The sequence below is a fragment of the Corythoichthys intestinalis genome, chromosome 8 (genome assembly GCF_030265065.1).
Source record: "Corythoichthys intestinalis isolate RoL2023-P3 chromosome 8, ASM3026506v1, whole genome shotgun sequence".
Taxonomy (NCBI): domain Eukaryota; kingdom Metazoa; phylum Chordata; class Actinopteri; order Syngnathiformes; family Syngnathidae; genus Corythoichthys; species Corythoichthys intestinalis.
Window position 1 is genome coordinate 30,006,282 of NC_080402.1, and position 15,814 is coordinate 30,022,095.

Consider the following 15,814-nt stretch of genomic DNA (forward strand, 5'->3'; position numbering starts at 1 on the left):
AGAACAGGAGTTGACGACACACAATTTAGAAATAAAAATAAAGCAATAATCACCTATGATAAATACATGTGTTCAAGAAAGAATAAGTAAGAGCTGGCTAGCCAGGACAAATGTCCCCGAGAGACGCACACAGGTGCCCCCAAGACGATCTGCCCCGAAGCCTCAAGATCATACAGTTTATAGTCTTCGTGATACCAAGGGACAGACTAGTGCCAGCCCCTTCATTGGAAAAAACACTAGGCACCTGTCTTATCGGTTAATGACCTTAATTCAGAGAAGACGCTGAGAGCTGTGACTCTTATCCAGTACAAAATGATATAAAAATGAAGGTACCAAGTACAATGAACAAACATGTGGGAACAAATAGCTCTACACTATACAGTCAGTATACGTATAAAGATTTGTTTGATAGTTCCAGCACAGGACCAAGTTATTTTTAAAAATTAAAAACAACAACAACTACTGATACACTAGACCTCATTTGCTTACCGGTATTTACTTCAGTTTACAATTCCTTATTTTCACTGTTCACTGTTGGAGAATGCTTTTATTTCCTGTGATCCAGATCAATAACTCCTTTCATGGCCCAGTCTGCTCCCCCCTCCATCAGGGCAGTTAGCACCATTTGGTGCATTGTTTGAGTTCGGCTCACATGCCACCCACAACAACCACTCTATAGAGAAAGGGAAAGCCTACATTTAACTCACAACATTTGCCCAAGCAACTAGGAAGTAGCATTAGTAGTGGCTCTTCACCCCCCCCCCCCCCACGCCCCTCCCCCCCAGTATTGTCTATGGCGAAATTGAACACAGTCTTCATCAGCAAATTGTAAACTTAACCTGAAAAGTGATTGGCTATTGATAATTTGGGTTGTTAGTTGGTGTGCTGATATTGTGTTTTTAGCTTTTTGGTAGAAAAAATATATATAATTATACTAATTCACTAACGTATTTGTTATAGAGAGTATTACTGTATATAGCTTCACAGGTTTGTATGTACTGTCAAACAAACGGATCAACTTTATAGTTAAGTCAGTCCGTGTTTGAACTTGTTCATTCACATCCTGCCAGTCTGAACAATAATCAATACAGTATGTTCACAATTGTGTCAGTGTACCACCCCCGGGCAAGCTCAACACAATCAACCATTTCATTCATGAGGAAGTAGTCCATTCTGAACATGGACCAGAAATATTACCCATAATTGAATTGATGACTTATTCTCACAACATGTTTGACACTATGAAAGTATGCCAATCTAAATATCTCCAAACAAATGTGGACAATTGGGTTTGAGGAAATTGATGCAATTCATGGGCACATATATTGTCTGGCAGTGTGAAAAGGACACAATTTGTTGTGTGAATACGCACGTTTCTCTGTAACATAACCACACATGTATATAAGAGAATTACTCACTTGGCCCAAATAAGTGACCTACAAACTCGCTTCTGTGTAAAGTGTCGCTTTCGCGCTGGCTCTCTCCTCTCTGCGATCTCTACATCATTCGTCTTGCTGCAATGCGAACAGCAGCAGTGGGAGGAGATTGGAGAATCTCCTTAGTGCTGTCTCAGCTGAACTTTGTCAACTCAAATACATTAACTTGAGTTCTTTAGATCTCACAGCAGTCTTTATTGATCACTTTGGCGTAATCATTGTCTAATTTTGAATGTAACCCAATCCACCTTCAACAGAGGTAGTCCCTTCTACTCGCAGTTTAGTGTGTCAGTAGTGTCACATGCAGTACATGATAAGAATTGCAAATGGTTGCATTTGCAAAGAGAAAGAACTTTCCTTCAACAAACAGCACAGAAACAAAAGAAAAATACAGTAAAAACCAGTGGTTTATAATTGTTTTCATCACTGTTCGGTTAGTAGGAAAGAGTCCAATTCTTGTGACTGTGTTTCGTTATTATGCAGTGCCACTGAAATTAGGTCAACTCAGTTGCTGCATGAGAAGATGTACGATGCTAAACTGTGGTTCACTGTGTTAACAAAGCAACTGCCAATGTAAAAATTGTGGTTTTAGCCCTCAGTTTGTTCTTTCAACTAAGTGGTCGGTGTTGTTGAGTCATTACAAACTTTTAATCAGTTTGATAACTTATTGTGCATATTCCTGAAAAATTTATCAGTTATTTCAGAATAATACTATAATATTAGAGAAAGAGGTTTTGTTCACATGTATTAGGTCGTTCAATTTTGAGGAAGAAGTTAAAAAGTAACAATATGAGAAAAGTTCATACGATAAAGGATGAAGTAACAAAAATGATTTTAGAGGGCTATTAGCAATTAGCTAATTAGTAAGAAAAAAAGTTGAAATGATAAAAAAGCTCAAAAGGTTTTTGAAAATGTTGCGACATTAATGACTGTTAAATGATTTAATTTTGGAAAAATCCTTTTTAAAAATCTGGTTTTAAGGTTTTTGGTATAAAATTGTAATATTACATTTTAAAATCACATTTTTTTCCCCACAAAGAATATAGGAGCGGATGGAAAGCAGTTTATTTATTTATTTACTTAAACAAAGTTAACAATATTTTGAGAGTAGATTTTCTCGTTTAAGAATTAATTTTGAATTCTGCAACAAAAAATAGTAATTTAAACTGCTCAATGTAAAAAAGAGCTTTTTGTGAAAGCATACATTTCAAACATACCTTTGACTCATACACAGCTAATTTTTGCTTTAGTTACATCCCAAACATCTGAATAATGTTTTCCTTTTACAAAATAAGTTAAAAAACAAGACAAATAGAGCTTTTGATAGCAAAGTAACAACAATTTATTTACACATAACTAACTGAAAGATGACGCTGTTCTGGCCGCGACAGCTGGTTAAACTTTTCCCTCATCGCTGTCTGTCTTAAAAAGATGAATTATTTTTTTGAGTCTCTGCAGGCTCTGCTCGTGAGCAGCACTGACTCAAAGGCATTGTCCGCTGCACTAGTGGTCCCGCTCGTTCTCCTCGGTCGTCCAGCGCTTGGCATCCCAGGCATCATACCGGCTGTTCTGCTCGTCATCCGCTACCTGGCATCCATTCAGTCGTCTTTAGCCGGCGCCCGGACGTGCGGCTTGGCCGCTCGTTGCCGTTAAATTGGGTTGCGGGTCTTACCAAATGCGCTACTGCCCTCTAGTGGCCAGTTTATTGCTTTAAAATGGATTTTCAGCTTTGTGCTTTGGAGCTAAATTGAATCAGAACCCAGAGATGTCTTTTTTGGAAAAAAAAAACAAACCAAAAAAAAACGTAAAAGACATATAAATACGTCTTTGGGACACTGAAACAAATAAAAATACAACGTATTTATACGTTTTTGGGAGTAAATGAGTTAATGTCCCATCCCCAGCAAAAAGTGTACATGCAGGTTATGCTGTTATAGCGTCCCTACCAATTTTGAGACCAAACCTATGCCCTTGCCTGACCCCCATTCACCCAATCTGTTTGGTCCGATTCATGTCCCGTCCACAGCAAATAGTGTATATGCTGGTTTTACTTCTGTTATATCATCCCTACCAATGTTGGAAAAAAGAAAAAAAAACTACGCCCTTGGTGCCAAGTAAAATGAACAAACATATGCGAATAGTATAGATGTGATAATCTGATAGTATGGAATTCCATTGTGTATTCCATGCATCACAGCAGACTTACTTTGGTCTCTTGGACAATCACGCCACTCACAGACTGAAGGGGGCGAGGCTTCATATGCAAATATAGCATGAGTGGGCGGTGTCTACAAGTCCCGCCCATGTAGACAGTTGCCCGGCAACGAACAACGGTCGCTACTCTCTCTCCACTTCCCACACAGAAAAGGAGGAGGAGGAGAGGGAGGGGCCATGAATTGAACAACTCAAGCCGTGTGAGCGACTCTCTCAGGGGACGTGTGAGCTTGGTACTCGTTGCTTGTTTGTAGGTGTAAATAGGAGTGAAGGACCCGTTAGTAGGTTTTATCCTTGATTGGGCTGACCGTGTTACTTAAACAAGCAGCGACGCAGCCCTTGGACTTTTCTCGAAGCTTCTGTGGCGACTAGACGAGGAAAGCACCTGTTCTTGTGTCGGCTGCTAATCGGAGACGGAGGACCAACGTCCCCCCCTTCTCCCTTGGAGCGAGTGGATGACTTCGGTGGATGAAGGTTTGTCTGGCGTCAAGAGGGGGGCCGTGGACTGTCGACCCCCCTCTGTAGGAAGCGAGGTGAGTGACGGTGATGATAAATGGCTCACTGTTTAACACTTTTTGTTGTCTTACTTAAATGACTCTAAAAGCAGAATACATTAGTTTGAATCTGGTCCATCATTAGCACCTTCATGCCTGTCAGTCAAGCTCAGCTGTTGGCGTCCAAAAACATTTCAATATAATTTGCTGTCCCTTTTGCTGTTTACGTGATCGTTGATGATGATGATGACTCACTCAACAATCACTGAGTCCGGTAAATGTTAACAAAAACATAGATAACTTAGACAACCAATACAAACAAGAAAACAACTACAATAAAGCCATTCCTACAACAAACTAATTTTAAGATTTAATTTTATACAGGGGCCCAAAGGCAGGTGTGAGAGCCCAACAAAAATATATTACAGAACAAATGTGCATCATATTTTAGCGTTCCTAAAACAGTAGTCGAGATGTTCAAATGTCATGTAAGCTGTCATGTAGGTCCACATGTTCTCAAGACTCAGGCTAAGTTGAAGGTCTTAGGCTACATTGTACATTCACACTACAGTTCAATTTCTATTTCTTTTCCATGCATTATGAGTCCTACTCAGATTTATTTTGATATTCGACCCGCGCTGATCCACATGTGGATAAAAATCAGATTCCTATCCACCACTTCTGCGGTATTAACACATATCTGTATGAATGTGACCCATACGTCACCAACAGGCAAAATACATCAGCACTATTCGGCAAGGGCAGAAAATATCAAAACTTCTTCCCAGATAGCAGACCCACATTGAAAAGATGTTGGATCAACATTCCGCTGTCGATCGTATGTCGATGAATCAACGTTACTTTTGCGCCCTCAATTAATGTTGTTTCATCATTGAAATCGTTACAAAACCTAAACGTCATTTCAATTATTAATAATATTGGAACAACACTGAATCAATATTATGTTTTCGACCAAAACGCCCGCTCATCCATATTTCAATGGCTTTTCAATCATATTTCCCGGTCAATCATAAATCAACTATTTGTCAACATTAGTTCATCAACTATAAAACAATGTTAACCCAACCATCGCCTGACACACCATAGAACAACATTGTTTCAACGTCAACCAGACTGATAATTTTGATGGAAAATCAATTTTTATTCAATGTCAGTCTGCTATCTGGGATGTGACCCATATGTCACCAACAAGCAAAATACCACTGTTCGACAAGCGCAGAAAATGTCAAACCTTCTTGGTTACGCACGTAAAGCCATCAGGTTTTTAAAAATGTTGGCTCTGGTTAGGGCTGACTAATTTTAATATGAAGATTGAAATATATTTTTTCCAAACTCTGTGATTAGCTGAGTTCATATTTAACGATCTGTATGCGTATGTTGATGGAAACTGACTAGTTTGGCAGATTTGGGATATTCCCTCATAGAGTCCAATGCTGATGGTTTTCAAGTTGTTTATTTCACTCCAGGCGAGGTAAACTGTAAAAGTGCAAATATTGTGCACTAATATAAAAAATAATTTCATTTTTGAGTGCCCACTAGCTTACTGCTAATATACAATGGTAGATGCCGTTGTATAAAAACAAACAGTTCAGAAAAACAATATAAACACCAAGTTGAAAAATCATGAAAAGAATCAAGATTGGACGATCTAGCTCTATTAATATAAAATCCTCAAAAGTTACCACAAAAATGTGAAGGCTTTACTTCCGTAAACACTGCGACAGGGCTTGTGATGTCATAGATGTATTCCCTTTACACTTCGAGTTACACATGTATTTACAATATATAGGCTAGACCAAAAAAAAAAATTAATTAAACATAGTTTTAGTCTCGTCTCGGTCTCAACTCCCAAATTTCGTGGTCTTGTCTCAGTCTAGGACTGGCCGGAGGGCCAGAATTAGAATTTTGTGACGAAATCAGTCAAAAGACAAGCACTGATCTCCTATTTTTCAACTTCATTCATGTGCTAATAATAAGAAATAAATAAAATAACAAAACATAATTTTCTTGTCGCTAACCATGAACTCTATAAATTACTTCTATCTTAATCTAATCAATAATTTTTATGGTCTTGGTCTTTGTCAACTCTTGGTTTCAACTCCTTCTGTTCTTGTTTTCAGGTAGTGTTGTTTTGAGCACATCACTAAATGACATGCGGTGTGGTTAATGGCAGATGAGGTGCTGATATTAGAATCACATTTGTACTTTCACTCAGACATTTGTAAATATTTAACTAGTCTTTTCCAATGTGAGGTATCAAGAACATTTTAAACTCCAGCATTGATCCTCCTTCATAATTAGATCCAATTTTCAATAGAGACATTTTTATTTGCTGAGCTGCTGTGTGATTTTGCGCATGTAAAATGAGTGCGATAGCTCAATAAAAATCAAGAAACATTGAACTTATGACAATACCAATTCATGTAAAGGTTGTACTTCTCACATGGCTGGGCAAGTGATACTCATGAATAGTCCAGAAGTAGAATAATGACATAAGGTAGTTGCCGTGTGATTGTCAATAGCAACATGTGACGTGTATAATACTCCAGGTACTGGACCTTACATAATGAGATTTACTCCTTCCCATCGGGTCGTGTCATACAAAACACTCTTGTTAGTACTTTTTGTCTTTCTTTCTTGGTCGTCTTGAATGACTGTATTCCCCTGTCAGACAGGATTACTACTCCCATCAAGTTTTATGTTCCCTTTAAGAAAATATTTAAGCCTCAAGTGTCCCTACTGGCAATGTGTATACACTAGCAATTGAATAACTAGATTAACTCCTGTTACTGAGCTGTACTGAATGAATGGAGGCTAATCTGGAGTTAAAACCGTTCTTCCTTAGCCGCAATCTCTTTTATATCACCTGGCGTAATGATAATGTGAGTAAGAAGTAATATCCACTAGTGCTGCAATGATTAATCGATTAACTCGAGTAGTCGATTAGAAAAAAAGATTCGAATTAAATTTTGTTGCTTCAAGTATTCGTTTAATTAAAGTGGCGTTGTAATGGTTCATTTGGAAAGTTTGCATTTAGTTTGATTAATTTGGGTGGATACACTTCCCTCTGGTCTGCCTCGTTTTACATGGCTGAATCCAACTGCTCCCTGTTAGGACCAATGTAAACCAAGTTTTTGTTTGAGCTAATGTTTTTTAATGCATTCGTAATTTAGTTTATAGGTATATTTAGTCGTTTTTTGACGGAATATGTGTCTGAACCATTTGTTAAGAGCATTATTTAAAAAAAAAAAAAAAAAAAAAAAATTAACAGTATTATTTTATAGCGTTTAAGCTAGTGGACTTGCTATGTAAGTTAGCCAATTGTTTTTTTGTTGTTGTACATAAATCCTTATTTAAAAAAAAAAAAAATATCGTTTGAGGCTCAGCTCAGGTATTTTAATTTTTCATGTTCCTTATCCGATTACTCGATTATTCGAACTAAGTAGTACATCGATTAATCGACTACTAAAATAATCGATAGCTGCAGCCCTAATATCCACACAAAAGAAATGGGACTTAAGTACAAAACCTTTGAGTCATTAAGTTCCTCTAAAGTCAAATGTTAATCTTAAAGGAGTGTTTAGGTGGCAAATCAAAAATAAGACAGATGTTATGAATATCAACATATATCCTACAAATTTTAAGTTGTTCTATGATGTTAAATACTGTATTTTTTTTCTATGAAGTGAAAACTATACAAAATAAGTTTTACTATCACCATACATATAAGTTCCAAATATTATAGGAGCAAAGTTATTAAATGGGGAAAAAGTTTTGATACCACAACCATTAGTGTGTATATACAGTGGGGCAAATAAGTATTTAGTCAACCACTAATTGTGCAAGTTCTCCCACTTGAAAATATTAGAGAGGCCTGTAATATTCAACATGGGTAAACCTCAACCATGAGAGACAGAATGTGGGAAAAAAACAGAAAATCACATTGTTTGATTTTTAAAGAATTTATTTGCAAATCATGGTGGAAAATAAGTATTTGGTCAATACCAAAAGTTCATCTCAATACTTTGTTATGTACCCTTTGTTGGCAATAACGGAGGGCAAACGTTTTCTGTAACTCTTCACAAGCTTTTCACACACTGTTGCTGGTATTTTTGGCCCATTCCTCCATGCACATCTCTTCTAGAGCAGTGATGTTTTGGGGCTGTCGTTGGGCAACGCGGACTTTCAAATCCCTCCACAGATTTTCTATGGGGTTGAGATCTGGAAACTGGCTAGGCCACTCCAGGACCTTGAAATGCTTCTTACGAAGCCCTTTGTTGCCCTGGCTGTGTGTTTGGGATCATTGTCATGCTGAAAGACCCAGCCACATCTCATCTTCAATGCCCTCGCTGATGGAAGGAGATTTTTACTCAAAATCTCTCGATACATGGACCCATTCATTCTTTCCTTTACACAGATCAGTCGTCATGGTCCCTTTGCAGAAAAACAGCCCCAAAGCCTGATGTTTTCACCCCCATGCTTCACAGTGGGTATGGTGTTCTTCAGATGCAATTCAGTATTCTTTCTCCTCCAAACACGAGAACCTGTGTTTCTACCAAAAAGTTCTATTTTGGTTTCATCCAACCATAACACATTCTCCCAGTCCTCTTCTGGATCATTCAAATGCTCTCTAGCGAACCGTAGACGGGCCTGGACGTTTACTTTCTTCAGCAGGGGGACACGTCTGGCAGTGCAGGATTTGAGTCCCTGGCGGCGCATTGTGTTAGCCTTTGTTACTGTGGTCCCAGCTCTCTGTAGGTCATTCACTAGGTCCCCCCGTGTGGTTTTGGGATTTTTGCTTACCGTTCTTGTTATCACTTTGACGCCACGGGGTGAGAGCTTGCATGGAGCCCCAGATCGAGGGAGATTATCAGTGGTCTTGTATGTCTTCCATTTTCTAATAATTGCTCCCACAGTTGATTTCTTTACACCAAGCGTTTTACCTATTGCAGATTCAGTCTTCCCAGACTGGTGCAGGTCTACAATTTTGTCTCTGGTGTCCTTTGACAGTTCTTTTGTCTTGGCCGTAGTGGAGTTTGAAGTGTAACTGAGGTTTTGGACAGGTGTCTTTAATACCGATAATGAGTTAAAACAGATGCCATTAATACAGGTAACGAGTGGAGCCTCGTTAGAAGAAGTTAGACCTCTTTGACACCCAGACGTCTTGCTTGTTTGTAGGTGACCAAATACTTATTTTCCACTCTAATTTGGAAATAAATTCTTTAAAAATCAAACAATGTGATTTTCTGGGTCCCCCCCCCCCCCCCCCCACACACACACACATTCTGTCTCTCATGTTGACAATTACAGACCTCTCTAATATTTTCAAGTAGGAGAACTTGCACAATTGGTGGTTGACTAAATACTTATTTGCCCTACTGTATGTGTGAAAATATGTACGGTCAAGTTATTCAGCTTAGTGCCAGCATCACAAACAATGAAATAGTCCATGTGTCACATGATTGACACCATTGTTAATATTAACACTTCTGATTAAATGATTGCATGTTTTTGTGTTCTGGAGACTTAACTACCCAGTAAAATGTTTCACATTATGTCAAGTTTAGTTTTTATTTCAGTGTGACTCCTTCACATTGACAGCATCGTCCCCAAAAAACCTTTAAACATTTGTTTATGTTTTTGCAAGAACAGAGAATTGTGCCAGTGTTTTCATGTGGCAGCGCAAATGAGCGCCTTGACCACCTGCTTAGGGTCTGCTGCTACACAATGAAATGACCCCCATTCTGTGGGCTGACAAAACAGTGCGTTGCCAGCAAGACATTTGTTCAATGTGGAGAATGCCTAGAGTTGCTTCCCGTTCTTCTTCTTGGCACTGACATTTGCAGACAGCAGACACAAAAACACTTTGACTGTCAAGATGGTAGCCTTGAAAAATTACTTTTGAGTGAAGAACCTTAACTATTTGCTCTGCTATCTCTTTTGAAGAGAATTATTCTGGATCTAGATCAGAGTGGCTATGGTTTATTTAAATGAACTCCATTGTTTTATATTTTAGCTCGGTCAACTGCGAGCAATATCATTGTTAGTTCAAGTTTGTAGAATCAATTTAAAGTCTCGTCTTCTAGCATAGGAATTCTAAATCGTCAAAGCATGAACTGCCATTTAGAAATGTCATTTTATGCATTTGTAACCATGTGTTTACTGTATTGATTGTTTGAAGATTTGTCACATCGCAAATGCTCTCAATTCACATTGTCTTTAACATGCGTTCTACTTTTGGGGAAATTATAAAAACCATAAATGCTTGGTGAATGATTCAAGTTTTTTTTCCCAGAACCCAAATTAAAAAGTACCTCGCTATTTTAGGACTTAAAACAAACAATGACTCTGACATGTTTTACTTCCTGTCTGCTTAGTGTTACTTTCATTATACTTTCTTTGTGTTGATATAAAGTGTCTGTTGTGGGTCCTGAAACAAGAGTTCAACAGATGCTTGCCACGCTGGGGTTTATGGACTTAAAACAGACACACTCACAGGTTTCAGTGGATTATTTACAATTGTGCTTCAGTTGATTAAATATTGTGAAACTACAGAGCATAGACATGTTTTCTTAGTTTGAGATTACTAACAGTTGATGGAGTCATGTACCTGTGTGTCAGAGAATGTAATGTTTCCTCTACTTTGCTCTTGATCAACAGGACAGTAGGATGCCTTAATGTGACTTATGGTTTGGTTTTTATGAGTCATAAAAATTCAAAACTAGTTCTCACTAAAGATTGTCACGGAAAAATCGGAGCCGAAAACTGTCGGCCAAAAATAGCTAAAAATGCATTATCGGTTTTCAGTTGAAATGTTTTGAAGACCGAATGTTTACCACCGAATTCGGTGAGGAACCTTAGTCCTCTTGTAATGACTTAATCAAAACATGGCGGCAAGGAACAAGCTAGCTGATGTTGTTTTCCATGTCTGGGTCGCAGCCGATATGTCCGCGGTTTTTAAGTATTTTGAGCCATCAAAGAAAGATGCTTGGATAGCTGTCTGTAAAATCAGTTCTGCTGAAGTGTCTTAACGGGGTTCAACGCCGAAAAATATTTCCACCTCAGGTTTTTAATCAGCCTCTTGTCCTACAAGCATGCAGAGCAATACGACCAGTAAGAAACTCACAGAAACGGGGGGAGTTGCTCCCAGCATACAGTCTTGTTCTTTGGCGGAGGCTTTTAGATGGTGAAAACCTTTCCGCGGGATAGTGCCAAGTCAAAGGGCATTAATCAAAAAATTATTGAAATTTCAAAAAATAATAAATAATTAATGGATTGTATACTTGTGTATTAGTCGGGTTTCCGGCCAAGTGTTTCCAATATTTGGGTTTCGGCTTTGGCCAAGAATGTTGCTTGAGTACATCCCCAGTTTTCACTTTTGATGCAGGGATGAATTTCAGGTTTTCCTTGTTCAACTGACACCTCCATAAGACATTATATGCAAGAATTGTGCAACGCTCTCAGGGCTTGACTGTACTAGCTTTTGGAGTTTTAATTACTTTTAACAACTAAAAACATAATAACGTTTAGTTTAAGTAGCCATCTTAATGAATCACATGTTGTGTCATCCACTTGACAGAAAAGTTTGATGGCCCAAAATATAGCAATGAACCATCAAATCCAATCAAATTTTGGAGCTCACGAGGTTGATCAAGTGGCATAGAAGTGGAAGGGTGGCAGTTTAAATAGCGGAAAGTTGTGACTTGGATGTGAAGTCTTTCTACCAGAGACTCACACCCTGTTGTAGCAACTCTCTTTGTCAAGCAAGATTCAGTGGAGTCACACATGACGCAGGCACTGATGTTGCCACATTTACCGGTAATTATTTTTCAGTCATAGACATTGTCGCTAAGCCAACTTAAACAATCACAACCATATGCTGCTTCATCAGTTCAGTCACTGATACGCCAATAGTGCAAAAATATGCATGTAAAAGATGCAAAAATACACACAAATTTTCCTTCTTAACTGATACTTTACAGGCAATATTATTTAATAAGACAAATGCTGCTTTGAACTCATGTTGGGTGAGGAATAGGCACATAAACAGTCTTTAAGATGAACTAAAGTGGAGAAACACGCATTTAATACATTAAGAATATTCAACTTGTCAACTGCCTCGTATACGCAATTTTTAAGTTCAGTTTCACTGCATTTCTTGTTTTAAACTTCACTTTTTCGTAATCATATTTACTTGTATTTATGCACATTACTAGTGCGACAATTAAAAAAAAAAAAAAAATTTATTAAAGGTTCTTTTGTTTTGAATAATAAGCAAACGATGATGTCAGTGATTGCCACCACATCCAACTATCCACCCACTCCCAATTTTAGATTTTTATATTTTAAATTGAGTTTTGAGTAAAGGAAAAAGTTTTGTTGCAGTTATATCGCAACAAAGTTACTGCCTGTTCACATTCTACCCCTATCCTGAGCGTAAACAGTTCTCTGTCAAGGTTTCAATGTTTTTTTTTTTATACTTTTACATGGCAAGTAAAAATGAGCCAATTTATTTCCTTGTGGTTTTCTGTTCAGGGTTGGGATTTTTTTTTACCTGCATCGCAGTCAGACAGCCCAACCATGTCACGCCACGGCGAAATTATTTCACATCATAACAAATGAGAATTTTTGTTTTTAAACAATTAATTTTTTTCCAAGAAAACCATAACAAAGATCTTTCTTTGCAAATATTGCATTCTGCCTGGAACTTTTGATTTTCCTGGATAAACAAACAAACAAAAAAAGGGCTCTTTCATAAGGGAAATCAGCAATGAGTGGTCCATTTATAGTCGATGTGAGACATGCCTCCTAAGTTCCTGTGATCTTGCCTCATTCAGTTTTTTAAAACGCTATCTCAACATTAAAATACAACGCTTGCCATAACCATTTGGTTATTTCTACTTCTCAGAACATGAGTGTTAATTAGCTTCGGAACTGAAGGGCACCTCTGAATGTGAACCTCAAAGGTAATAGTCCTTTTGCGAGCAGATTGTCGTCCTCATGAACTTTTCTCTTTCCAAAATCCTCATCTAAAATTACAACCAGTGACGTCGGCAACGAACACATGCCATGGTATGACGCGATAATTCAGGTCAACGACACGTAGTCCTGTCGCAATAACAAATTTTAGTGGGTGATAAATTCTCTCATAAATTATTGCGATATGCGATATTATTGCCCCCCCCATTTTGTAATATTGTATACACCCATTTAAACACAATAAACGTTTACTCTTAAATTCAAAAATACTTTTTAAGAAATCACAACGAAAAACAATTGACCATGCCTCTTTTAAGTAAAAAAAGACAAAAATATCAATACCACACTGAATCACAGAAGAAATGTTTTTTCAAGAAAAAATAACAATGCACTTTGATAAGTTAAGCATTTAGGCACAGAGGTATAACTTTTAGTAACACAAACAATTGCACTTCAACAACAACAGAGAAAAATACATTAATTAAGTAGCAATAACAAAAATTTGGCTTCACTAAGGCTTGGTTCATACTGCAGGTCTTAATGACAAATCTGATTTTTTTTGTCATGTCTGTTTTTTTGGCGTGCCCGTTCAGACTGCCTTTGTCCATGGAGCCCGTTCAAGTATCACGCATACGCACTAATTTGCAGTCTGAGATGCGCTCAGCAAAGTGACCCGCATGCGCAGAAGCATAAAAACAAATGACACATGCTAGCTGTATGTCATTCCAGGGTGATCATATTTTGATTTCCTCTGTAATTGTCGATTGACGTGATGAGGAAGGCTCTGCTTGTTGCGATGCAGTTTTCTTACCAAGCAGTGAAAACTAAAGAGGGTGATAGTGTTACAAATGAGCATGTAGATTTGTTGTTTTGGCCCTCTTTGTTGAAACAACCTCCAAACACATTTTGCAGACTGGTTCATCCTTTTTGTTTCATTTTCATTTGGTTTAAAATCAAAATATTCCCACACTGGGGATATGGTGTTTGGCTTGGAAATCAGCATTTTCCGTCCATTTTCGAGTTCCTCACTCTGCTCGCTCATTGCTGTACGCCGACGGTGAACTCGGCCCCGCCTCCCCCCATTGAATGATGGTCACGCAAACTCAAATGTGTAAAAAATGAACATACCCAGAAGTCAATAAAACAGTGAATCCTCGTCACAGCATATTGCGCTGTTGGTAACAAGGAAGCCGAACTTTTAACAGCACGTCCGCCGCACGCACGTACGCACGCACGTGAGGCGATAAATTGCAGTGGGAAAATTACCTCCTTCATTTTCATTTACCATGCGATAAATGGAATTATTGCGCGTGTGCGCGCGTGCGGCAGACATGCTGTTAAAATTTCGGATTCCGTGTTACCAACTGTGTAAAGTACATCTTCGTTCCAGGTCCGGCAAAAAATAGCGCCGGAGCCAATCGTTCCCATTATAGCTAACTTTTTTAATGCGCGCACACACTAGATGTGATGAAATAGCAAACTATATGTGCTACGTCCCATGCCATTGGCTACGTGAGCCCAGAGTGATTATGGGACACATGGTCCATATACTACATCAATAGGTTATAAACCGCCATGCCTGAATGGAAGTTAAGAAGGCCAAATCAATCCATACCAGTGACTATAGATAATGCTACAAATATTGTTAATTCAGTACGTGACACAGATGGATTCGGACCACAAATAGGATGTCTTGCTCATGTAGTAAACCTAGCTGCCAAGAGAACTGTAGCAATCAACAGTGTGCCCCGCCTCACTTTACAAACAGCAAAGATTGTTCTCAGCACTTTTATACTAAATTTCTTCAGATCAGTAAGAAGTAAGCAAGATATTATGCACTAAAATGTATGTTTATATGATGGCAATTTTTGCTCGTTTGCAAAAAAAAAAAAAAAAGAAACAAAAAATAGTTTTTTTTTTGTTTTTGTTTTTTTTTTTTTTCAGAGCATTAAATGTATTGAATTGGATCGAAAGTCGTGTCCCCCGTATCAAAAATCGTACCGAACCGTGACTTAACTGCATCGTTGCATCCCTATGGAACACCATTGCAGAAGCTACGAGGGAGAACGTTCATTTGCCTAAATGCTTAAGTTATTAACTGCAATTGTATTTTTTTTTCCTTTTAAAAACAAATTTTATTTATTCCGTGTTTCTGTGCGGTATTAATATTGTTGTCTTTTACTTAAGAGGCATGGTCTATTGTTTTTAGTTGTGATTTCTTATCGCGTTTAAATTGGTGTACTGGATCTATTAATATATACTGTATTCTCACTGTGGTATTGTAAATTGTTTTTTTTTTTAAAATGGGGGGGGGCGCAATAATATCGCATATCGCAATAATTAATGAGATAAATTATCGCACACTAAAATTTGTTTTCGCGACAGGCCTACTCATTTGCAAGGTTTTGCTTTTTTTATCTAGGGGAAACCCTGCTGTTCTTACCTGAGTTTCGGTATGAATACCTCCAAACAACCACAAGCACCTCCCTGTATTGTGCTTAATGTAGGCCAACATTCCTAGTAATCCAAGCTGCCAACTGCGACCCTTGGGTGTTCATTGGAAACAAAATAATATCCCTTAGTGTGTGTGTGGGGGGGTGTAGCCTGGAGTTCCAGGCTAGTGGGGGTGTGTGCAAATATACTTGTATACCTTGTTGGCTACCTGTACAC

At 38.1% G+C, this 15,814-nt stretch overlaps 1 protein-coding gene across 1 annotated transcript in view; it reads left to right on the forward strand.

The window, feature by feature from the left end:
- The first annotated feature begins 3,802 nt into the window (after nt 1–3,802).
- Nucleotides 3,803–15,814, forward strand: part of rab11fip4b (RAB11 family interacting protein 4 (class II) b) — a 28,314-nt gene continuing 16,302 nt past the window's right edge. The window contains exon 1 of the mRNA XM_057843910.1: nt 3,803–4,183. Coding sequence (XP_057699893.1) covers nt 4,106–4,183 — 78 coding nt within the window. The 5' untranslated portion in view covers nt 3,803–4,105. The remainder of the gene's footprint in view (nt 4,184–15,814) is intronic.